Source organism: Ammospiza caudacuta, chromosome 12 (assembly GCF_027887145.1).
Source record: "Ammospiza caudacuta isolate bAmmCau1 chromosome 12, bAmmCau1.pri, whole genome shotgun sequence".
NCBI lineage: Eukaryota > Metazoa > Chordata > Aves > Passeriformes > Passerellidae > Ammospiza > Ammospiza caudacuta.
This window is the reverse complement of record NC_080604.1, coordinates 18,999,849-19,024,530: the sequence shown is the minus strand read 5'-3', so window position 1 is coordinate 19,024,530 and position 24,682 is coordinate 18,999,849. Positions and strand designations below refer to the sequence as shown.

The window sequence follows — 24,682 nt, the reverse complement described above, 5'->3', positions numbered from 1 at the left end:
AACATGTACAAATTGTTAATAACTATTTTCAAATTTCATTAGAATAATGAATAAACATGTCTTCTGTGGTTGTTAGCAGATACAGCAGAAATCAAATAATATACTAATATTGTTTTAATTAAGAATACATTGATAATTCTAAAAATTCACTTTTGACATCCAGCTCTTAGGCTTGAAATGATTCAAACTTGGGCTTTTTTATACTCCAGGAAAATATGCTTTTTTCTCAAAGCATGCAGCAAAAAGCAGCAAAAGCAAGCTCATGAAAATCAGTATAACAGAGTACAGCCAGTGCAAAATATCATTAGAATAGTTAAGTAATTATCTCACTGCATGACTTAGCAGGAGGGATAAATAATGCATGTGGAATTGTGTTGGAGCTTGCAGGGAAGGTCCTGGCTGGCAGTGGGAACAGCACAGGCAGAGCCCTTGTCCAGGGAGGGTGTCTGCTGGCTCCAGGAGCTGACGGCTGGAACCTTGCAGTGCCTCTGAGGAAATGCAAACCAGACCCAATTTTCTCTTTTGCCTATAAACTTGAAGGTGGCCATTGGGAAGAAATCCTCCTTTGCTGTGCTAGCAGAGCTTGGCTCCTGCTGCTGCCCAGAGCTGTCCTGTGTGTCCCAGCCCCTGATGGAGCTGTGGGTCTGGTCAGCAGGAATATTGGCTCCTTTTGCAGCAGACAGATGAGGAGTTTGATTTGTCTTCCTTTCAGCTAGAACTGAATATTCTGAATCTGTCAGTTGCTGTCAAGAGGATTGTACTTTGGATTAGTGAGCTCCTGGAAGCAGTTTGAATCATTGCAGTTAAAAGCACGCCGAACAGCGGTGTAATTAATAGTTATATAATGTACCCAACAAGCTTAGGAAGCCAGGATGTAACTTGGAAAGAAACAGCCCTGTGCAATCCCTGCATTGCCTGAGGACCACTGTGCATTTCAGGGGTGATGCTTTTTGTCCCAGGACCATTATGGTCAGGGCAGGTTTGTTGCTGATGTGTCAGTTCCCTCACGAGGCAGCTTTCTGCACCCTTCCCTTCCCTTCCCTTCCCTTCCCTTCCCTTCCCTTCCCTTCCCTTCCCTTCCCTTCCCTTCCCTTCCCTTCCCTTCCCTTCCCTTCCCTTCCCTTCCCTTCCCTTCCCTTCCCTTCCCTTCCCTTCCCTTCCCTTCCCTTCCCTTCCCTTCCCTTCCCTTCCCTTCCCTTCCCTTCCCTTCCCTTCCCTTCCCTTCCCTTCCCTTCCCCTCCCCTCCCCTCCCCTCCCCTGATGTCCTTCTCATCAGGCCCCGGTCAACCCCAGAACATTGCTCATGTTAGGCTTGTTGGAACTATTCTTTGCCTCTGTGTCTGCAGAAATCTTTGGCCGCTGTGTAATTATGGATGCCACATGAAAAACTCGCCAGCTGCTGAGAATAATGCACATTTCTGTTGTGGAGTTTTTGAATAGACATTTCAGGGCAATTATGCAATACCTTTCTGCTATGCAGTACCTGTCAGCCCTTAACCACTTGTGTTTTTAGGGGAGCTGAAATGGCTATTGAGCCTTCCAGAGTAATTTCTGCTTTGTGACAAGCTCAAACCTGTCAGGCAAAGCTGTGCATTTCAGCAAGGCAGCAGGTGAGTCTGTGCACCTCAGACCTCCTGTCTTGTAGGGATTGGATTGGAGGTGTAATGCTTTCAAGTTTTTTATATTAAAGTCTGTGAATAACTTATGCTATTCAAAATTTTGAGGTGTTGCTCTAATTCTGAGTGAATTTGATTAAAAAATAATGTAATTTTCTTCCTTTAGCTGACTGCTGAGCACTTCAGTTGTCTTAAACCTTTGCACTCCAACATCTAAAAATGTTTTTTTTTCTCTTAGCTGATGTGTAGGTGTGGTGTTTGGAGACATGGTTTAGAGATGGACCTGGCACTGCAGGGTTGGACTCTGTCTTAAAAGTCTATTCCAACTTATGTGATTGTGTGAAAAAGAGAGAATTTTTCTGGTACAGAACTTAGTATTTCTGTTTCTAAGAAGATACCTTATCAAATGTGATTGGTGATTGGTTGGTTGGTGATTGATTAGTGGTTAATTAGAAAGTAATTCTCATCTCTAAAAAGAGCTACTTTATTTTAAAATGGAATGCTACTGTTAATCAAATGTAAGGTTGCCTGCCCTCCTGGTTTCTATCTGCATTGTTTCCCCAAGTCAGTTTGCTCAATATTCACTGCCACTGACCTTGGATAATTAAGAAGAAAGCCTGCTGTTCTGAGATGATAAATGCAGCTTCTCTTTGGAATGAGGCTGATTAGCTCAGTTGTGAAAGTGTCATTTAATGTCTGTAGTTTCTGGTGGGATGGATGCTGCCTCTGCCAGGCTTGATGTCCCTCTTTGCTCCCTGATACCTAGCTGGGGCTGTTGCTGAAAACCCCCTGGGCTTCCAGGATCTGAACTTGCAGTGCACCTCTGCAGTTTTCAGTGAGAAGGAATTTAAGGCTTCTTTTCCTTTCTGGATCACTGACACCCCCAGCATATTCCCAGTGCAGCTCCAAGGCTGCAGTTGTGCCCTGGGTGGGGGTTTGAGATTCCTGCTTGGAGCAGGGCTTGGTGCACGAGGCTGTTCCTGTTCCACAGCACTGGGGGCTGAGTGGAGACCAAGGAAACACCAGTGGAGAGAAAAGGCCAAGTCATAAAAACAACAAAAAAGTTGAGAAGAAAAAATTTTTTCAGACCTCTGAAAATATTTGTCAAAATTTTGGTTGGACAAGTTCCTTGCTCTCTTATTTTTCTCTGTGCTGCTGCTTGGGCTTCATTATTTACTTTTGTTTTTGTTCTCTGTGTTACTTGGATTGTTTGTGACTTAAAATACCTGCTTGTTTACAGTGTGAAGGCTGTTTGTTTTTTAAACATCTTCATGTTGATCATTCAGTTGCATGGTGTTTTAGTGGGCTTTTTTCTTAGTCTAGGCTTTCCACATGACACACTCACTACTGTATTTGTTCTGGCAAAGTACTCCAGGCTGAAGATGGTTCATAAAGTTGTGTTTTATTGATCTTTTTTTGGTTTTGTTTTTCTTTAGCTGGTGTCAGCCTCTTCTTGAGAGACTATACTCTGGGGGTAAATTGTGTATTTTGTCAGGTTGTCTTTTGTTATTACACAGTGGGGGACAGTTCCTGATGGGATCTTTGGGTGCTGTTGTGGTGGCAATAATTATCAGTAAGATCTTGAATGGCATGTGGACTCTTAGCCTTTGAAGCCAAATCTGCAGCCTTGAAAATCTTCAAGTGATCATAATCTTCCCCCCCTACAAAGGTAAAAATTTATTTGGGAAATTGCATAAGACTTGTTATGCAAGCAGTCTCTTTTTAGCCTCTGTGTAAAGTGTATTATAGAAAAAAGTGTTATTTTTTTTTTCAAATTCAGGCAGCAAGTGGCACAAAAATCTCACAACTGAGATGTTTTAATGAAGAGAGGTTTTAATGAAGGTTGTGTTGTGTTGGAACAGAGGTAATGCAGAAGTGCACTCAACTCCAGCAAATGCTCACACCTGTTCCCACAAAGAGATTCAATTCCCACCATGCATCCAGTTCCAAGGAACACTGAGTGGACAGACTGTGGATAAAATCACCATAGGTCTGTTCATTGAAATACATTTTTCCTGGAATGTTGCTAGTAAACAACTACTTAAATCCATCCATACCTTACTTTACGTCTCATTTAAGGATTTGCTGCTTACTCCAAGTTCTAGGTAATTTTTCACATGTCTGTGCATGTCCTGAAGCAACAAATTTTGTAGACATCTCTCCCTTTCCTCTGCAGGCTGGTGCATGGCTTTGTTTTTGATTCTCCCTGAGAACCTGGTTTTAAATAGAATGAATTGATACAGTGAGGTATTGCTGGGGTTGTAGGAGACCACCAGACCCCTGGTCCCCTTTCCACCTTTAACTCCACGACATTAAAACACAGTGTGGCTGCTTCCCAACACCAAGGGCCTTATGGGTTTTACATTCAGGTTGTAGCTGTGTGCCTTGAATAAATGTGTTTAGTTGAGGAAGGGTTGTTTCATGTAATATGTCTGAGTGGAAGAGTTACTTGAACAAAAGAGACTTAAAATAAAGCTGTTAATTGTCACAGCCGGTGACTTTTTTCTATGCATTGCTGCCAGCTGAGAGCACTTTAAACTCCCATCTGAGGTATGAGCAGGCCCATGCCTCTTATCTGCACCTCCCTGAGTAAGGAAAGCAGTTGTTCAATTATTCTCTATAATTAGTGTGCTTCAGTGGGTAGGCAGGTATTGGTTATTCACAGCCTCTTTCACTCCTGCTTTTCCAGGAGTGTTTGCCTTCCAGTCTGCTCTGTCCTGAGGCATCTGGATGTACCTTACCTGCCAAGACCTGGGCTGTTCCTAACAGCTGTGAAAACGAAAAGTTCACATCAGTACAAAAATCAGCCCAGCTGATGTAAGAATGTCTTACCTATGTTGAAAGAATTTAGGAGATGCTGGGATTGCAATAATGAATGAAATATTTAGAATAATTTTTCCAGTTCTCTGTGGATCCCTTGAAAGGAGGCTTGTCCACTGCCTGTGTAAGGCAGAGAAGTTTACTTGAACCTGTTGGAATTGGTGTCACCGAGGTTTAACTTCATTGTAGATGTATTGTTTCAAACACCACCAGAGTGCATTTGTCTGTGAGCTGGGGAGCCAGATGCTTCCCAAGCCTTTGGTATCTGCAGCAGCATCTCTGGGAAATGCCTGCAGCCTCCAGGGAAGAAGCAAAGGATTCTCTTCCAGCTCACTCAGGTAGTTTTTTAACCACCATGTGAGTGGCATTTAAGCTACATCAGGCTCTGACTGTGTAACTCCTTGGCTTTTCCCTCTTCACCTCCACCACCTTCTTTGAGCTTAGTGTGACACTTGGGCTCAAACCTAGGAATTCTTTTCAAGGAAGCCCTGAGGTGATTTGTTGCCTTTTCCTTTAGAGGAGACTTGAAGCTTTTTCCAGGTTCCCAAGGACACTGGCTATCTGTGTTTAGAGCACATGGAGTGGCTGTCAGCATCAAGGGCTGCTTGTTGGTTTTGGATGGAGCTTCCTGCCCGTGCTGCCTTGGCTGCCACCGGGAGAGGGAAGAAGCTGAATAAACAGGGAAACTGTGAAATAAACAGAAACAAAACCAAACCAAGCCCCTGCCTCGGGGTGTGGGCTCAAGTCAGTCAAGCGGACTTTCTTTTGTTAAAAGGAGACACATAAAAGCTTTTCTGCTTTTGTTTTTGTGCCATAATGATAATTTCCATGTGTTTTTCTGTGGTGTTTGATTGCTTTCAATTTCTTCTGAGGAAACTTAGTGGAAAAGCAAAAATTTGTGTTAGTGCAGATGAAGGGGTTGATTCAACCTTTCCTGCCATACATACCCCAGTGTTTTTAGTAGAAGTGACCAATTTCAGGCAGTCACCTTAAGCCTGCATGTTTTTCCAAGTTGCTACTCAGCTCTTAAAGATGTTATTAGACATTTTAGATTCCAGGTCAGGCTGTAAATACTCATTCTGGGGCTTCAGTACTCAGAACCTTCCTCACTGTTTACTGTGAATGACAAAGCTGCCACTGCACTGGTGCCAGCCCCTGTGGCTTTGTGGCTTCATCAAGGGGGAATAGGTGGCTTTGGGAAGCAGGAATGGCAGGAGCAGGCAGGGCTGTCTCATGTAGGCAGTGCAGACAGATGGGGGAGGTTTGTTTGGTTTGAATCCTGGCACTTGCTGCTGCTCTAAGTGACTCCAGGCATTATGAAAAGAGATGGTGAGGAAAAATATTTTCTTGTTTTTCCTCTAGATGGTTCATATGTGTGTAATTGCTCACAAAGTTATGCTAACTCAAAGCTTGTGCTCTTTTCCTCCCCAGTTTGGTGCAGAGTGCGGGTAGGAGCTCCTTAGGAAGTGGTTGCTCAACTCTGTTTTCCGCCATGCGTTCGAGTAAAAACAAGGTTCTGTTTTTAGCTTGCTTTAACTTGGAAATTCTAGTGATAAGCATTTAGCTGCACAAATCCAGTAAGAAATTAGAGGAAGAAGCAGCATAACATAGTAGAATCCCACTGAGTCATTTTTGTAAATCTCCAGAAGCGAGTAATGTCTCTGATCTGGTAGATGTGTATCACCAGTGGGGTGTAGTCCCAGAGCTCAAAAAACCTTCCCCTGTAGTTAAATGGAAATAAACCCTAACCAAGGGGTATCTTAATAAGTACACCTGAGATTGAAGTGCCTGGGTATTGAGATGCTGGGAGCTGGATGATTTACTTGAACCAGAACCCAACCCAATGTAGTTTAGTAGTGTCAATTATTTTAGATTAGCAAACACAGTAACAAAGTTGTTTTGTTAACAAAACAAGTTTTTTGTTACCATGTTTGCTAGTCTAAAACAACTGGTATTTGTTTATTACCACAAAAAATATATTAATATGTTGTCTAAAAATCCTTATATTTAGTTACATAGTTAGTACTTTTATCTTTCCCTGCTCATATAATTCACAAAATCTCTGTAACATGACATCAGATATAAAGTAGAAAGTGTTGGTGTGTCAGGGCAGTGTGTGTTGTCTGAGGAGATTGTAGAGGATGTGCCATGTGCTCTTCTTGAGCTTTCTGTTCTCTTTTGTTGTACAGAGGAAATGAAACTTCAGCTGTGTTCTGAGTATTCTTTTCTTCAATTTCCAAGTAAGATCTCTGACGGCTTCTGTATTTCATTCATCTACAAACCAGTTTCACTTTTAGTTACACTTCTTAGTTACACATGATGGTAAATTTGCATTTATTTGCTATTTGCACGTTGCATGGTATTTCCTGTTGTATATTCATCCTGTCAGAATTTACAGTGGGATTTACAGGGCTGATGCATTGTCTCACACCTAAAAATACCTCAGTATATCTTTTCCACAGAAAAATGCCCAAGCCTCATTTCTTTCTGTCCTGACTAATTGGCAGACATAGGGACAGTTTAACAACAAAACCTTAAACTTAATTAGTGGCAAGTGACTTGGTCACAAATAATTTTTGAGTCTGTGGCTTTGAATTTTCACTGTCATTATTTAGTTTAACAGAAGGTAGGTCATATAAAAAGAAATTACTCAGATCTATATTCTTGATGTGCAGATTTTGAGTCATAGCAAGACAACAGTCAAGCAAGGACGGATGTTTTGTACGAGAAAGCCTCGTGTTGACTCTCCAGCCTTTGGGTAAAGGATTGTGCTGGATGCTGCTGTTCTTACCTCACAGAAATCAAACGGTGGCAAACACCCAGACGCTCACTTCTGAAGCTCCTTTCCCACCAAGGCTGGGAAGTGAAGTAGCTGCAAGTGTTGGGAGCCTGGGGCCTGCTTCGCCCCGAGCCTGTGCAGATGACAGAGCGCATTAGGCTGACAAACCCACACGTGTTGCGGGTCAGGCAGGCTGCCAAGAGCGCCGTGCTCGGCCAGCGGGGAGAGAAGCATTAGGAATCCCAATAATCCACACATCAGTCTCTGTGTGCTGCCTGGGCAGTGGAGACCGAGCGAGTGAGCTGTGGAGAGATTGTGGGTATTAAGTGGGATGGGTAATGAAAGGCTGTGCTGGTGCTGATGTGAGAGTCTTTAAATGGAAAATGACTTTAAATGATGGTGCCAGGGCAGTTGGAGTGATTTGCCGCTGGCGCAGGATCACAGTGTAACCGGTAGTTTTCAGTGAGACTAACCACTTTTCCAGGGTGGAACACCAGGGTTGTTTGAAGAATTAAGAAGTGGGGGGAAAAGGGCTCTTCACTGAATTTGCCTGCTTTCCCTCCTTGGGACTTGTACCAGACTGACGGCAATTCAGGATTTTGGTTGGGTGTGTTCATGTACATACAGATAAACACAAGCCCTGTGAGTACATGCAAAGCTGCAAAGTAGGAGTCATCAGGGTGAAAACAGTGGTAGGAAATAAAATCAACATTTAGGCTCAAGATTATCTTATCTAAGAACTTTCTTGAAAAATTATGGTTTGTCTGGACAAGTAGTTATCATTGTTACCCACAGATCAGAAGTTGGCTCGCAGAGAGCTCGGAAATGTTTCTGTTGTTGTAATTAGTTATTCCTGGCTTTTTGTTGTGTAGGAGAGCACTCTCTGCTAGTCTTATTTACAAAGGTAGCTGTACCTACATCGTGCTAGACACAAACAGGTAACTCACACTGGTACTCTAAGTGGGAACCAAAGTTTACAAAGTAGCTTCTTCTAAGGCTTTCTAGCCTAGTGGGAGGAAGAGCTTTCAAACTGAGTATTGTAATATTGTTTCCTGGCAAATTTTGAAACCATCTGGGTCAGTTCCTCACGCCCAGGAGTAATAATTCTGAAAGCAAAAGTTTCAGGGCTCTGGGGCTGTGTTGTTCCCACGGTGCCTGCACAGCAGCCATCGACGGCAGCCTGGTTTTCCCTGCGGCTTTCCCGGGCAGCGGCAGCGTGTGCAGGATTGCTGGAGCTGGACACCCCCAAATGTCACTGGTACATCTGTGTTCACTTATCACATTGTGTTCAGAGAACACAATGGAGAAAAAGAGCTCCTCTGAGCACATGGTGGCCTTTTGAAAACTCATGTCTGCCTGCCCTGTCCTTCAGAGCAGCTTTTATTTCTTGGCGTGTTTAGAAAAGCAAGCTGGGTTATTGAGCAGTGGGGTTTTCTCTAAACCACTGGCAGTGACCTTTAGATTGCTGATGGTGCTGGGACAGAGGTGTGAAGGGGTAGGTGGGGTACCACTCACTGGTACCAGTGGGACCAGCTCCCTGCCCCTTGGAGCAGCCCTGATGTCTCTCTCAAAGTGCACGGCTGCTGCAGGCTGGGGCTTTGTCATGAAGCTGCATTCCTGCCTGTTCAAGGGCTCTTGAAATGCTGCTTTCATATGAAAGGAAATCCTATCATTGATGTTCTTTTAATAAAAAGGAGGTTTGGCTTGCTGGAAAAGCTCAAGTTTTGCTCATTTAGGTAAAGCCTGCAGTGTCTGATGTAGCTGAATTAAAATTACTGCCTTGCTCAATTGGTGCGTATTTTATTTTTTATGGCATCCCTAGAGATTTAGGGCCTATTCAGTTTATTCAGAATCTGTGGTAGAAATGGTAGTTTGTCATTTTGCTTCTATCTAGACTTATTCTGGTTGGTAAATGATAGAGAAGCCTTCATTTTTAAGTGTACAGTATTCCAGTGTCATGCAAGTGTAGCAGAATTTTGCTCTGATAACCCAGCCCACGTATTTTGAGGGCACTTTGCAAGAGTTGCGTGGTAGAAATTCTTTCATTGTTTTTAAGAAAAGCCTCTCTATCCACTGGTTGGGTATTCAAGTGATTTGCATTTTTCACACAGTAAATATTATGTGCATTTAAGCACTGTTCTCCAAATTCTGGACTAGTGATAGGGGATCAGCTTGAGAATTTAACTGACATATCTTTTTTTTTAGTAGGGAGGATATTTTCTATGCATCTCTCCTTTTTGTTCCTTGTTTTCCAAGTTTGATCTCTCTTCTGGTGTGATTTTGAAGTGTGAGACTTGAGTATCCCAAAACCTGGAGGCAGATGCTCGCAGATGGGACATGTCAAGATGGATTATATGTGACAATTTCCATTATTGGTCAGGATTTCAGTGTCTGAAACAGAAAAACATATATTGGCTCCAGTGATAAGGTACTTTTGTACCACCAAGCCTGGTGTTCCGAGTTTCTAGCTTCACTGCTAAAAGCTATTATTTTCCTCATATTTTTGTTATTTGAATTTATTATGCAATAAGCATGAGCAGTTGCTTTGAGGAATCTACATGTTAAATTTTTATCAGATTCATTTATCTCCTCATGCTGCCCAAGTGCACTTTGTTACTCACCAGGAAGTTTTGAGCCAGTGTGCTTTTCTCAGGATTACATGTAACTTAATAAACAGTTAAATAAGAAGTATTTTAAGTAATTTTTTTTGTTGTTGTAAATCCATGTATTTTATTATACACATCCTGGTTGCTGCCAGCTTTATGAAGTGTTTTTGAATTTTTGCTAGTGAGAGCAGCTTATTTTTGTCAAGCAAGTAAAATGGCCTTAGTTTTATCATCATTCTGGTGCTTGTAGGCAAGTAAATTTTGTGCTGAGATCTGTGATTTTCCATAACAACTTTGTAAGTCCCTGTAAATCATGGAACATTTGGTATTTTGCAGTAAGGTATGGCCATAGATGAAAACACCAGAAGTAGCTGCATGATAAATTCTCCTCTTTGGGAGTGCAAAGCAGCGATTGGAATTTTCAGTGATGGATTAAACTAAAGCTCCAAGTGGATCTGGGATGGGTCAATAGCACAAGCAGGGCAGTTGCAGTAAGTTTCCAGAAATTAAGTTTGTGCAGCATTTGCAACATAGAACTGAAATTATTTGTGACCAAGGAAATTGTCATACCTAAATGGAATGATTTTGGAATCTCAAGGCCATCTTTTCAAGTTTGGGTTTGGGATGATCTTTACATTTCCAGTTACATCTCATTTCAGTTGTGATTTTTGTGTATAGTCACACAATTTTTCTGTCACTGTAGAACTTCTTTCCTGTAAATGCAATAAATGGTTAGGAAGCAATGCTCTTTCTGGAGTGCATAGGCCTGTTGGTGGTAGAGGGCAAGAAGGGGAGTTGTAAAGTTGTTTTTATTCAGCTGGAATTTAGGGTGATGTTGCAATTGGGAGTTGATGCCATTTTAATCTATTACATATTGCAAGTTTTGTTTTAAGCAGAGGAGATGTATTGTGCTGTATTTTCTTAATTTATGATATTTTTAAATGGACCATTAAAAAATCTTAATAGAAACTTTTTTTTTTTTTTTAAGTAAAATAATGGAGCAAGGAATAATCTGAAAAGCTGTATTTCTGGCTATGTACTTTGGTGTTACAGTCTCAGAAAATCCTGAAATGGTGTGAGTGGGAAGGTACCTTAAAGGTCATCTTGTTCCACCCCCCTGCCATGGGCAGGGACACCTTTCACTAGGCCAGGTTGCTTAAAGCCTCATCCAACTTGTCTTGAACACTCCCAGGGAGGGAATATTTTGTATATAGCCATGAATCAGAAGTAATAATTTTATAGTATTTGTAAGCATAATGAAGTTGTGATCACTTGGACAGTTCTGCTTCCCCATCAAATGAGACAAAAATGGTCTTAAAACATGGTAAATTTGGTGTTTTGCCAATTCTTTACTAATTTTATACTCATTTAATTAAGGGTGTTGAACCCCTTATTTAAGGAAATGTTACTTTTTAAATGAAAGCAGAAAAAGCAATTTCACACATTTCCCCAGTCCAGTCCTTAAAAGCTGTTCCTATTGGAAGCTAATTCCAGCAGATGAGCACAGAACAATCCTTAGTTAGAGCTCTTCAGCCCTGTCCTGCTGGGTGTGGTGTGTGAATATATTTATTTATATTTATTTACACACACCCAGAGCTCCTGCACTGCCCACTGCCAGGGAGCTGTGGGGCTGCAGCTCCAGGGCTGAGCTGGGCCTGGCTGGGGACATGTGGGATCTCAGCACCTCAGGATGGAGGTGCAGAGTGGCCGAGAACACCCTTGGGGGGCTCGGGAGTCCTGGAACATTGCCAGAAGTGTCTGGTGGCTGCACTTTGATCCTACACAGGAGACGACACCTGTGTGAGGACTGGGAAGGTTTCACTGGGTGTATGGTGAAGGGATAAGTTAATTAGAGTGTAAGACACAGGGTTTAGGATTTCTGTACAGGGGGGTCTAAAGAAGTAAGATGGAGGAATTGGGGCGTGTCCTGTCCTTCTTCTTCTTCTTCTTGGCCTCCATCTTCTGTGGTGGTGGTGGCACTTTGGGATTGGTTATTACTAAACGTGCACTGGTTAATAAGGGTAGAAGGTATTGGGGAAAAATGATAAATATTGTATACGTAACTTTGGGTATAAAGATAAGTGACCGCCCCGGGGGCTTGCAGTGTGCCCATGGCTGACTTGCTGTGCAGACCTCTGTTGGGCTGAAAGAAAATCTTTTAGATAAACAATTAATAAACACCGAGACCGAGACAAGATCAGAAGTCTCTCCTCGTCCTTTGAAGCGCCGGGCTCTTCAAGGCCATCCCTGGGCCTTTCCAGGCCACCTAGACAGCACAGAAAACTTACAGGGACACCCAAGGCAATGTTTCCCAGGGATTTGGGCTGTCAGACATCAGCTGTGGGATGAGCCTGTGCTGGGCAGCCTCGGGGCTTTCTCTGGCACTCATTAGCACAGATTAGATAGGAAATGATCTGCTTAGATGGGTGTACAGGTGAGCAGGCAGGTGAGGCTGCCAGCACTGGCTGTGCTTCCAGGCAGGCAGAAAGGAGACACAGCAGCCTTTCTTGCAGAACTTCAGCCTGACTTTTGTTTTGCCTCCTGCAGACACAGTAAGTTACATTTCACGCTATTAGCGCTTAAGTAAACGTCAGGCTCTGTTCCAATAACTGATACTCAGCGTTGTTACTCATCATCACTGCTATTTTCAATCCTCACTCTGGTAGCAAAGAAGCATGAAGAACTTCTGTTTAACTCTTGGTTTTGGCTCTCTGTCCTCCAGAGTGTACAGAAGCTGCTGTTTGCTGCTGTCTTGAAACTGCTTGGTGTCAGGAACCCTCCACAGAGGATTTAACACAGGGTTAACCCTCCACAGGATAAACCTGTGCTCCAAAGCACATGCACCATACAGTGTTAGAAATCTCTTTTGGAATGATTTTATAGTGCTGTGTGATAGGCATGGACAAGGAGCAGAGCCCATGGGATTTGGTAGCACAGACCCAGGTTTGTGGACACTCAGGTTTAGCCCTTTTTAACCAGAAAACCCACTCTGTGATTTATCAATATCCCAGTGGGAAAAAAACCCCAAAACAAATGAAAAGAGAGGCCAAGTGCTTGCAAAAATGCAAACAGTGATGCTTCCCTGCTGAAAATTTTCCAACAAAATCCCAAATAGCCCCATTTTCTGGCTCAGGGCTCTTTTCTTGCTGGCTTCCCACCAGGTCCTAAGTCCAGCTGTGCAAGAAGCACCATATAAGATGTTTCTTAATTTGATAGGAGGTAAATGGTCCAGATTTACTTTCATGTTTGCATTTCATTTGCAGTTTCTAGTTCTGTACTGTATTAGAATGGATGTTTTGAGGAGTTCTGTGACTGCTTTGTTTTGGGGTGGCAAAACTCTGGTCAAACTGTTTGCAAAAACTTCTTAGAGCCCTGACTTCAAATTTTTGTAATGGGATTATATGGAACAATGTATATTAAAAAAGAACTGGAAAAGTACTGAAAAACCTATTACACTGTGCTGTTGAGCAGTCATAGTGGAATAGTTTATAGAGCAATGCTGGGACTCTCTTAGAACTGTTTTTCCACGTTTTCACTTAAAAAAATCAGAATCATGAGCTGCAGAATATGTGCAGTGACAACTCTGAGAATAAAGCTCTTTTATTTATACACTTTGATGTGTAAACATGCCCAAATATTTTTTTAAAAGTAGTGCTGAGGCTCCTGCAACAAGCAAGAATGGAGTATTTTTTTACAGGCATCATTCAGAGTCTCAGCTCTCCTCTGGTGGCACTGAGCAGACACTTCCCAGCAGCCAGGAATGCCTGTCCTGTTCTGTATATGCCAGTGACAGCTTTCATTTCATTTAATAATGTTCTCATTTATATTTGATTCAAAAGAAAATTGGGAAAAACAGAAGAAAAGTAGATTTTCATCCAGAAAGGCGAAGAACTGGCAGCTTTGTGTGAGCCCAGTAAATATTAACTACTGCAAATAATTTTGAACTTTCTAAAGTTTACAAACATAAGTATGGGATGGTGTGGGGGTGGAGAAAGATTGTTCAGTCTGTGAGAAGTGACCTGAAATCTAAAAACTTCTGGTGGAGAAACAAAAAGTTTAAAACATTCTTCTGAAATGTGAACAGCTCAAGGTTTGTAGTCATGGCCAGACAGAGTTATCAGCAAAGCTGAGGCTTCTTTATCTCTGTTGCCAGTTCTTGACTCTCGCAAGGAGGTGGAACACAGGGGCTGGGTGGTCAAGGAGGACTGAACAGTTGAACAGTTTTTGGAGGTTGCTTTCTTTGTGTGAACCTGTTCTTTTCTTTCATGTTTTTTCTAAAATATTCAGACTTGACACTCAGAGTCTTTCTGTTGGTGTGCCCAACACCTGGGGCCCACAAGTGGGTGTTCCTTAGATGGACTTCTGTATTTTTAAATGTCTGTCTTCTAAATAAAAACAGTGCTGGCACATCAGTGTTAAAGGAAAAATCTGTTCTTCCACCAAAATATCGCTCAGTCACATATTTCTCACAGTTTGTCCTTCTAGTCTGCTGTTGTTGTTGTTGCTTTGTTTCCTGGATCACGTGGGGAACTGGAGATAAATGTATACAGCTTCCATACTGCTTGCAGTTCTGCTCTAAGGACAATGTGTCCGTTCATCCTTGTTCTTGTTGCTAAAAAGGACCCTGTGGTCATCACAAATGAGCTGGAAAATATTCATGTAGGAATGGGGGCTCACCCCATCATGTTTACAGCTTAATTTCTCCAAAGCTTTGCTTCTTGTGGATGTAAAATTCTTTTGAGGAGACGTTAATTTAGTTTGTGCTCATGGGTTAGTTTCTAATCCTGCTTCATGCTCAGAAGGATGCTTGCTTTATAAGTGTTTTGGCACTAACTGTTTTATAAACACTGTAAATACTTTTAGTTCTGTTTTCTTGTTTTTCTTTGAGCAAAGATATATTCATGTGTGACTGGGGTTATTAAAATAGTCATGTACTTCACACTGCACAGTGCACGAAACACATTTTCTGAGAGCGCCGCGGAGCCGCGCAGAGGTCGGCCGGTATCACCGCGTGCATCAAAGGCAGAACAGCATGAAATTATCCAAATCCTCCCCACTTCACGTTACATGAGGCTTTTGACTCTGAAATCCCACTCGATGCCACTTTCATTCCTCTGATAACATAGTTGTAGGGAAGTCAGAGCAGCTGTAATTAGATCCATGTTCCTGGGGATTGCCGGGGTCCCTCCGGGGCTGTGGTGCTGCAGGGATAAAGCCCAGGCACTTCCCTGTCCCTGGTGTCTGCAGGAGACTGGTGCCTTCCCTTTTCTCAAGGCAGCAGGGCCAGAGAAATCCCAGGCAGACACAGAACTCAGCCACATGAAAAATGAGGTGCAGCTTATCCTCCTGTATCCCTGCTGAAATCCAGGTCAGAGTAACTCCTGGGTTGATGTGTGGTGATTTGTGCTGCTCCATCCTAAGCCTGCTTGCAGGGGTTGTGAGGGGAGCAGCAGAATTCCTTGGTGTCCCTGCTCTTGGATTTGGTTCTGAGGCATGATTTAAAGGGAAGCTTTGAGGTACAGGAAGGAAATGCAGTAGTGAAACACTACTTGGCAGAACCTTTAAAGTTACACTTCGCTTTTTAATTTTTACTTTATTAAAAGAGCACAGCAGTGTAGGTAGTGAGCCCTTCAGAAAAGTTGTGCATTTATTCCACTTCCCATGAGTGAAACATCCCAGTGTCACTTCACATGGCAATCTGAAGGTACAATATTTGCATATAGTGTGTATTTATATATATATGTGTGTATATTTGCATATAGTTTATATTTGCAGGCACAGGGTTTCTGTGAAATCTGTTACTAAAAGGTATTAAAGATTATTTGTGTGCATCATTTACGGGAGTTGATGGTGAAGAGACCCAGGTGCCACAGCCATTCTTAGAGCAGACAGATATATTTCAGTTTTTTCATGCAGCAGTGTGTCCTTGCTGCAGAGGTCATGAGTTGTTGTGCAGATGTCTGCTCCTGGGATGTAAACTGCCTTTCAGTTAATGTGGAACAATTTATTTGTCTGTACATAACTTTGAAAGCACAGTTTAATTTCATTTAATTGTTCTTAGTTTTAGAGAGGGAGAAGACAATCCTCTTTATGTTGTAAAAAGAAAAATTATGTGCATTTGTTTGTCACATCAGTGCTGGATCTTTACTCAGGTTGTCACCTAAATTAGGGGAAAATTACCTAAGCATAACTTCACTATCATAAAGAAGTTCAGATAGGAGAGAGCACACCTATTTCAGATACTTGCATTGAAAATTCAAGAACTAAGTCAAGCACTAAGTATTGCATCTCTTCAGATAATTTTTGGGAAGTTGAGGCTTTTTAGCTGTGAGTTGTGAGTGCTGTTGATACTTCAGATCCAGTAGGTTACAACACAATTTTTCCTTAAGCATGAGTGCCGGTTAGGAAGCCTGAAGAGCTGAGCCAGGGTTTGATTTTTGTCACTTAGAAGTATTCTCTGTGTACCTGAACTCTTGAATGTTGCAGAAAGTAAACCAATGAGAAGATTTTGGGGTAAAAGAATGGTTAATACTTGTTTCTGTAGCTGTTTATTCTTAAAAATAAAGTTTAGAAGTAGTTGCAACTTCCTGTTCACATTGTTCTGCCTAAGTGATAACTACTTTAATATAATAGTGGTGTGTCTGGGTTGGAGCATTCGCTTTGGAGGTGGCCAAATAAATCATTTTTGGTAGGCAGGGAAACTTGGAGTAAGTTTTGGATGTTGCAGCTGCTTTACTCAATCGTGGTTCCTATGGTTATAGTTTGCTGTGGTTAAAAATGTGCTGCTTGACTTGCTTTGCTTGGCTTTTCAGTAAAGGGCTTTTAACCAGTGTGTCCTGGCTGTAGTGGCAGTGTGGGCCTTACTTGAAGGATTTTATTACTCCTATTATTATTACTATTACTCTGCCAGTTACTTAAATTACCTGGTTTTTACCCTCTTCCTAAGCTTGCTGCTGCCATGGGTGAAACAGTCAGATTAGGAACTGGAAAGTTGCTGGGTTATTTGCATTATTTTTTAAAAAATCTGTTTAGTAGTGCAGCAGACCTTGAAAGATGCTCAGTGGTGACCAAAGTCTCAGCAGCTCTGTGCTCCCTCCCTCACGGCAGGGCTGGTTCTCCTTCCCACTGGTCCCTGCCTGCTTCCTGCTCTCTTCCCTTCCAGCTTTGCCTTTGCCCTCACCAGCAAACCATCCTGGTGGGTAAGAGGGAATATGCAAATTGGGATTCTGGAGAAGCTGTGCTGGTTAGGTCAGTGACTGGCCAGAAAATGATCAAACTCAATAAATGCAGTGTGCTGTCACAGGTACAGATAAGGAACAGAAGAGCATGGGGCAGTGTCTCCACAGGAGTGCTTCAAGGCTGGTCCTTTTGCCATTCCAGCCTTCTCTGGGGAAATACAGTGGGACATATTTATGCAGGTTTGGGTTTTATTTTAGTTTACATTTTAATATTTATGTCTCTGTTCAAGCAGTGCAGCACTCCTGCAACAGGAAGGGCAGCTGCACAGGCTGGGCACAAGGCTTGGAAATCACATCACAAGGAGCAAGTCAGAGTTGTGCAAAGTGGGAAAACCTCTCAGAGTCATCAATTGGGATTTCCTATGAATGGCTCAGGTTTCTGACTTATTTGTTGTGTAAACAGCAAATAACTGTAAGTCTGGGCAGAAGTGACAGTGTCAAGCAGTGAGTTAATCATGTATAATCATGCAGGGAGATGGTATCTGTCCTCTCTTTGAAGATTTCTTGACATTTTATCTTTTTTTTAGTAGGTGGTGAGCAGGTTGCTTGACACAAGTTACTGTTGTCAGCTTTTAGTGTGGTTGCATCAATCTGAAAATCTTTTCCATGTAACCAAACCTCTTCTTTTTACATGTTTCTTAGTCATACAGACAGAAATTGCTGTATTCTGGATTTCAGGGATGCTAAATGTCTTCACTGTTCTGTGGAACAGGTAACTGCTTCATCTGATCTGCAAAACGTTTCAGTATCACAGTTATTTAAGGCTGAAGAGCAGATCCTTGTTCACTCAGATGTGTATGCAGATTGTAGCATCAGCTGAGTTACAGTTTCTATGTTGGGTGAAAAGTCCGATTGCCAGAGGTGTTGAGATGGATCAGAGGTCTGATTTCACTTTATTGCATAGAATTTATGATAATCTGTGGTAGAGAAATGAAATACTTTGGTAGATCTGATTTAGTAAAAATATCTTTATACCATTCTACAGGAAACCAGTACCAAGAGAGGCTTACAGATACTCAGATACTTGGATTTTCCCATGACAGGAGTAGAAATTCTCTGGGTGTTCCCTTGTGTATATAATCTCTCAATGCAAATGTTATGTGTGAGCAATTAATGTTTTAGACTTTTTTCCAACACATCACACCACTAAGTAGGTGCTTGAAACCTCTCTGGGTGTTTGCAGTAAAAGCTGGGTGCAGGTACAGAGCTCTGCAGCACAAAGCCCTGGGGTTCACCAGCTGTACAGCTGATGGTACTTGGGTGCAGCTTTCACTGACAATCTGTTGTAGTCTGATCTGTGTGCAAATTTGATTTGAATTTATGAACAATTTAACAGCTCTGGACAAGCCTGGGCAATTGTTGCAATTAGCATTTGGTTTATTATGGACTAAGGGAGTTGGTTACCTGGTTTTGTTCCTCTCCCACGAGCTGTGTGGTCACAGGGAGTACAGATCTTTCTGGAGTGTTGAAGGGATCAAATCAATCATGAATAGCTGAAGTATTCAGAGTATAAATTGCTTTGTGATATGCCAGGGGGGAAAGTTTTTGAGTTGCCAAAAGAGAACATGAGAGTTTGGATGAGGAATGCAGGAGAGACAAAGGTACCAATTCCTGTGGGATATGAGAGGATCAATAACCAAGACATTGTTTTCATGCAAAGCTCCTCTCTGTGTGAGCCATAACTTGCAGTGGAAGCAGCCTTTGGAAGGCACTTGCTGGTGTTTTGTGTCAGGGCACACTGGGGACAATGGTGTGAGGCCGCTGTGTCAGAGGCTGGCACGGCTGTTCCCAGTGCCACTGTGAATGCCCACTTGTCTCCTGTGCTCCTGCCAGCCCAGCCCTCGGGACAAAGTCATCTCAGTTACCTTCTCTTGTTCTTTGTTATTTGTGCAAGGTTTGCTGCTGCTGAACCAGAAGCTTATTTGAGAAATTAAACTGAAGGATATGAAGGAGGCTGATGTTTATCAGGAAACTTTTTTGTCACATTCTGTTCCTTTCCTTAAAGTGTAGCCACACTGTATGGCTGGCAGCTTCTTGAAAGCTTATTTTTCACTGCTGTTCCCCCCAAAATTGCCTGTGATTTCATGACATAGATGAAGAAAGGGAGCATTACACTTCATAATGTTAGATACTAAAACCTGATGAAACAGCAGTTCAGAGTATTTCTTTCTTTTAGCGTTTCTGTCTTGTTTGGTAACAGCAGTAGTACTTCACATCAAATAAGGACATCCATTTGGTTCTTTAAGTGGAGTGTTCTTCCCTGGTTGGTGAAATAAATCTTCATACTGCTCTCAGCATAGTTATTTTTACTGTGTGAGACTGACTATAGATCTCTCTTTTCATTGTCATTATAGAAAACCTAGAATAAACTCTCAGTTGGTGGCACAACAAGTTGCCCAGCAATATGCAACCCCACCACCACCTAAGAAGGAGAAGAAGGAGAAAGTGGAAAAACAAGACAAAGAAAAACCTGACAAAGAGAAGGAAATTAGTCCAAGTGTTACAAAGAAGAACACTAACAAGAAGACTAAGTGAGTTTGAAGGATGCAGTATTAAATGTGATGTGATTTCAGTAGCACTGTGCATTGGTTAATTGTGCAGTTAAACCAACATTGTAATCTCCCTCTTCCCTCCAATTCTCACAGACCAAAGTCGGATATTGTGAAAGATCCTCCTAGTGAAGCAAACAGCATACAGTCTGGGAATACTACAACAAAGACCAGCGACTCAAATCACACTTCAAGGTAACTCTAGACTAAAGTTGAGCCTGTGGTATCTGAGAACTGTGTTAAAAAGCAAACACTCCTTTTTTTGATGTACGAGCACTTGAACACTCTGCTAGTGAGGACAGATCCAGGCTTTGGAAGTATTAATTCTGTTGTCCATTCTGTTTTCATTTCTCTGCTAAAATAATTGTATTGTCAGTTGGGTAGTAATGCTTTTGACTGTAGACACAGTGGGGGAAAAACATTAACCAGCAATGGTATCAAATTCTTATCATCACTTGATAGCAGTAACAAAGGTTAGTTTTTTACTTCCTTATCTGTATTTCAGTCACTGTAATTGTCGAGATAATTTTCCAAGTATACAGGAACTAAGTATACATGAACAGATTTGCTGGGATCTTGCTATCAACAAAAAGCACAAATGGCTGGTTTGATATTTGGCTAAGTTTGAAATGAGTGTATGGAGAGAGGTTTATTCCTAGTCTTGCCTATACTGTTCTTCCATTTTTTTAAATCAAAAATTCAGCTTCACAGAACAGTTTTTGTATTATTGAACTTGAGAGCTACAGGAGGCAGAACTGAACTGGGTGCTTTGCCTGTGTGGGCTGTATAAGAACTGCATCTCTCTTTAAAAAGTGCTGTAATAGGTGTTTTACAGTGAAGCCACATGAACTGAGGCAGTATTAGCTGCAAACCCTGGTAAAACACATGGGAAATACGGTTGGCACTGCTGTTGGCATTCAAGTTGGCAAGGTGTGACTACAGAAAACTCTTGTCTTGGAAGTTTTCAAATAATAGCATGAAAATCTTGAAAAAGAGGGAATATCCTTTGCATGGTAACCCCCTGAAATGCAGTGAGGGCAGTGTGAGTGAAATCTGCTGTGCTACAAGACTGAGCTGTTTGCAGGGACTGCTGTTAACTCTTCCTCAGCCCCCAAAGAGAGAAGTGTCCATTCCTGATTTGATTACAGAGAGGCAGCTTTATTGCAGTGACTCTTTTCTTGTCCTGTTCCTCTTTAAATGGTACTTATTTTGAGACTTAGGATGCAGGAGACCTGATGTACTTGAGTAATGACATAATATTAAATTGAGAGATTACATCAAATAATTGTTTTTACTCATTAAAGGAGTCACTCTGTCTACTGCAAAGTCTTTTAGTCCGTGTTTTGTGGCAAGCTTTTGCCAGGCCTAATTAAGCCTTAATAGTACCAGGTCTAGCTGGGTATTTTTAAAGGATACCTCATCTCCTTTACTTCTTAAAACTGTCTTTTTAAGTGTTTTATTTAGTAGAATTTTTCTTGCAATTCTGAAGAATGCTGTCAAGAGTATTTTTCTGATTTTTACAGAATGATAAGTTTTTTTCATGCCCAGATTGCTTAACAGTTTTTCTGGGTTTTTTTGTAAATTGTCTTTTAGGGCTCTCTGGATTTTTAAGAAATCCTGTTTAAATTTCTTGGATACCATGCCTGTTTCTGACAATATGTCTTGATTTATACCATGCCTTCATGTGTACTTTCAGATTGAATGTTTTGAAACACTTCACTTATTTGGCCATAAAACCCTTTTGCTATAAACCTGAAGCATCAGGGTGTTTAATTTTGCAAAATAACATGAGTGGGCCAATCCCTTTCTTCTATAAGAGGCAAAAATTGTATGCATGTGCTGAAGAGATTGGTGGTTTCCATCTGTGCTTAATCAACTCTTTGTACAGGGGAAACCCTGAAAACCTCCCAGAGAAATGGTTGGGAGGCTCAGTTCTAGAAGTGATAATGTGAATGTTTGTGAGTGGGACTCTGGGGAAATCCTCTACCTCAGCCCTGTTTCCCACACCCTCCATGTTACTTTCTCCTGGCATTTAGAGATGCATGGGCAGCTCATTTTTTTATTTTTTTTTAAGCTAATTCCACCTCTCAGAGCTGCCTTTAACGAGCAATAGCCAGAGTTCGTGTCCAACCCTGTAGGAAGGCGGAGGCAGCGGGCTCTGTTCCGGTATCTGGGCCAGCATTTTGGCTCTTTCTGAGTACAAGAGGAAACAAATGACCGAGGCAAATTCCAGGAAGGACTGGGTTTCCTAGAGGAACTCGGGGAGGAAAACACATCCCCGTGCTTGGCTTCCGGGAACAGCGGCGGCCGTGCGGGGATCTGCCGGGACGGTACCGAGCGCCGCGGAAACCTCAAACCCTGCTCAGCCAGCCGGCCTTTCTTGGAAGCCACAAACGAGGTGGCATCATCTCACCTCCCCGTGGCTGCCTGTGCAGCTTGGCAGCTCCTGTGAGCGTGTGTGTGCAGCGTGGGTGCATCTCCCTGCCCCGGGAATCCAGAGCGCGGCTCCGGGCTTGGAAAGGCCGGTCCTGGAGCGAAGGGGCTGCTGCAAGGAGGAGTTTCACTGACCCCAATGCAGCAGTGTTTTGGGGTTTTGTTTGTATTTTCTGTCTGTTAAAAGTGCTCTTCCTGTGGTACTTGTTAAAAATTGCAGCAGCCTCCTAGGTTAGATAAGAAAATACTATTTTTGGTGCGGTAACTTTATTTTTGGTGAGGAAGTTTGCAGAAATACAATTGTTCTATTTTGGAAGCTGTGCATCTGTCCTCAATGCATTTTTCTGTTCTGATTCTGGAATACCACTTGGATAACTGCTGCTTAAGGACTTTCTCCTTGTTAACTTACCACTGCAAGCCATTGAGTATTCATGGTGGGTAGAAAATGAGCTTAATTCCCTCTTTTTCTGTTTTACTGCACTAGCCTTGTGTGCTGCAAGTGAGGAGGAGAAAAGGCAGAGTGGTTTAAAAGCTGAAGCTTGATCCCAAAGTAAATTACCTTCCCTCCATCCCTCTCAATAAGGCAGCTCTCAGCAAGCTACTTTTCACTGATGTATAAAGACTCTCCCTTTTAATTTCCCTATTGGGAATATTCTGCTGCTTAAGTCTGACCCTTAATTAGGAGCAAAAGCTGTAAATTACAGCAGTCTCTGCAGCTGACTTGGAATTTGCTGGTAGCTGGAGGAATGTCCAAGGCTTGTTGAAGCAGAGCTTTGGACCAGCCCGTGAAATGTGCTTGAATGTCAGCTTCCTAGAGCTTCGACCCTTATTAGCTACATTACTAATTGAATGATAGCACAGCATGCAAATTACTGAGATAATCCTGAGCAATAAATACCAGTGGGTTCTTTTCGGGTGATTTGTGGCTTTTTCTTTCCCCTTTTCTTTTTCCCCTAACCAAAAGCTCTGGCTGCAAAAAATACCGTTGTACATTTTGGATTTTATTTACAATAGCTTCAATTCCAGAGGGAACATTATGGGCTATTTTATCCATAGGCTGATTGGGCATCTGATTTGTATAAGCTCAAAGCAGCTGAAAGAGAAGCCAAGTTGTCCCAGGGCCTGTGTTGTTTGCAGCTGCAGAGTTCCAACATGGGGAATGAAAGAGCCATGGCCGAATGCTTTCATGTGGTTTTGTATTGCAGAGTCACAGCCTTGTCTCATAACATCAGGGCACATGATGAGATGGTGAATTTAGATAAGAGAAGTCTTTCATCTGCCCCTTGGGGAGGAGATCCTTTGCTCTGTCTGGCTCCTGTCCGCTTGGCTCTGCTGTGGTGTCCTCCTTTCTGGCAGGGCTGGAGAGGAAGAAGCCTGCAGGAGACTCCCTGTGCAGAGCTGTGAGCCAGGTTGTTCTCTGGGGCTGAGTGTGCCCTGCAGCCCTCAGAGGCACAGGGAGCCTGGCTGGCACAGGGAGCGGGGCACACCTGCTGCTCTGCAGCACTCTGCTTGCCTGGCTTTTCCTCCCAGCCGCTGCCAACTGCACAGGCGAGGGAGCACAAGTCACACCGAGTTTGTTTTCAAATGCTTTTCCCAATAAACTTCCCCTTTCTCCTTTATTTTTATCGTTTTAATAAATATCTTCTCATTTGTTTTAGACCCAGACTGAAAAATGTGGACAGAAGTACCGCACAGCAGCTGGCAGTCACAGTGGGAAATGTCACAGTAATTATCACAGACTTTAAAGAAAAGACTCGCTCTTCATCCACGTCGTCTTCTACAGTGACCTCCAGTGCAGGATCAGAACAACAGAATCAGAGCAGCTCGGGCTCTGAGAGCACAGACAAGGGCTCGTCCCGTTCCTCCACGCCCAAGGGGGACATGTCGGCAGTCAACGACGAATCTTTCTGAAAAATTGCACATGGAGTTGTGGAAACTATGAATCAGGGTATGAAATTCAAACACTCCACCTGCCCACGCTGTTCAAATCCTGGAGAGCCTCTTCTGTGCTTGAACACACTTTCTCGGACATCGACCTCTTACTGATGCAACCAGGATAATTTCTGCTTGCCGTGGGCATCTGGCCACCAAGGAATTTCTCACCCTAGCGATTAATCTTGACACTTTTATGTATTCCATTGTTTTATATGATTTTCCTAACAATCATTTATAATTGGATGTGCTCCTGAATCTACTTTTTTATAATATCTGCTGTGCACAATTTTCCATGAACATGACAACTTTTTGTTTTGGGGTAGGGAGTGGGTGGGGTGGGAAGGGGGCTTTATTTATTGCATTCACAAACTCCATCCTCTTTCAACATATCCTTTTTAAGTTCAGTTCTTCTTCCAGTTATACTGTGTACTATCAGTTTTGATATAAATTATATATAAATATATATATAAATAAATATATATAAAGGGTTATTTGAAACCAATACATGGAAACGCTGGTGCTTGAAACACTGTGAAGTGATAAAACAAAATAATTGAACCGTTCAAGATCTGGGACAGTCCCCTTCTGTGAAAGTACTGAAACTGAAATGGAACTGGTCTTAGGTGAAAAGTGTTCCTGAGGGTTTGAACCTGGATGGGACCTGTTCTCTCTATTGTTCCTTCCCCGTTTCTTCCCTAAGCGATGG

The 24,682-nt window shown here is 42.4% G+C and overlaps 1 protein-coding gene across 1 annotated transcript in view; it reads left to right on the top strand.

Annotated features, from left to right (window-relative positions):
- Nucleotides 1-24,273, top strand: part of RYBP (RING1 and YY1 binding protein) — a 38,227-nt gene extending 13,954 nt beyond the window's left edge. Inside the window, exons 3-5 of the mRNA XM_058813046.1 lie at nt 19,414-19,590; nt 19,705-19,803; nt 23,700-24,273. Of these exons, the coding sequence (XP_058669029.1) occupies nt 19,414-19,590; nt 19,705-19,803; nt 23,700-23,952 (529 nt within the window). The 3' untranslated portion in view covers nt 23,953-24,273. The remainder of the gene's footprint in view (nt 1-19,413; nt 19,591-19,704; nt 19,804-23,699) is intronic.
- Nucleotides 24,274-24,682: the final 409 nt, after the last annotated feature.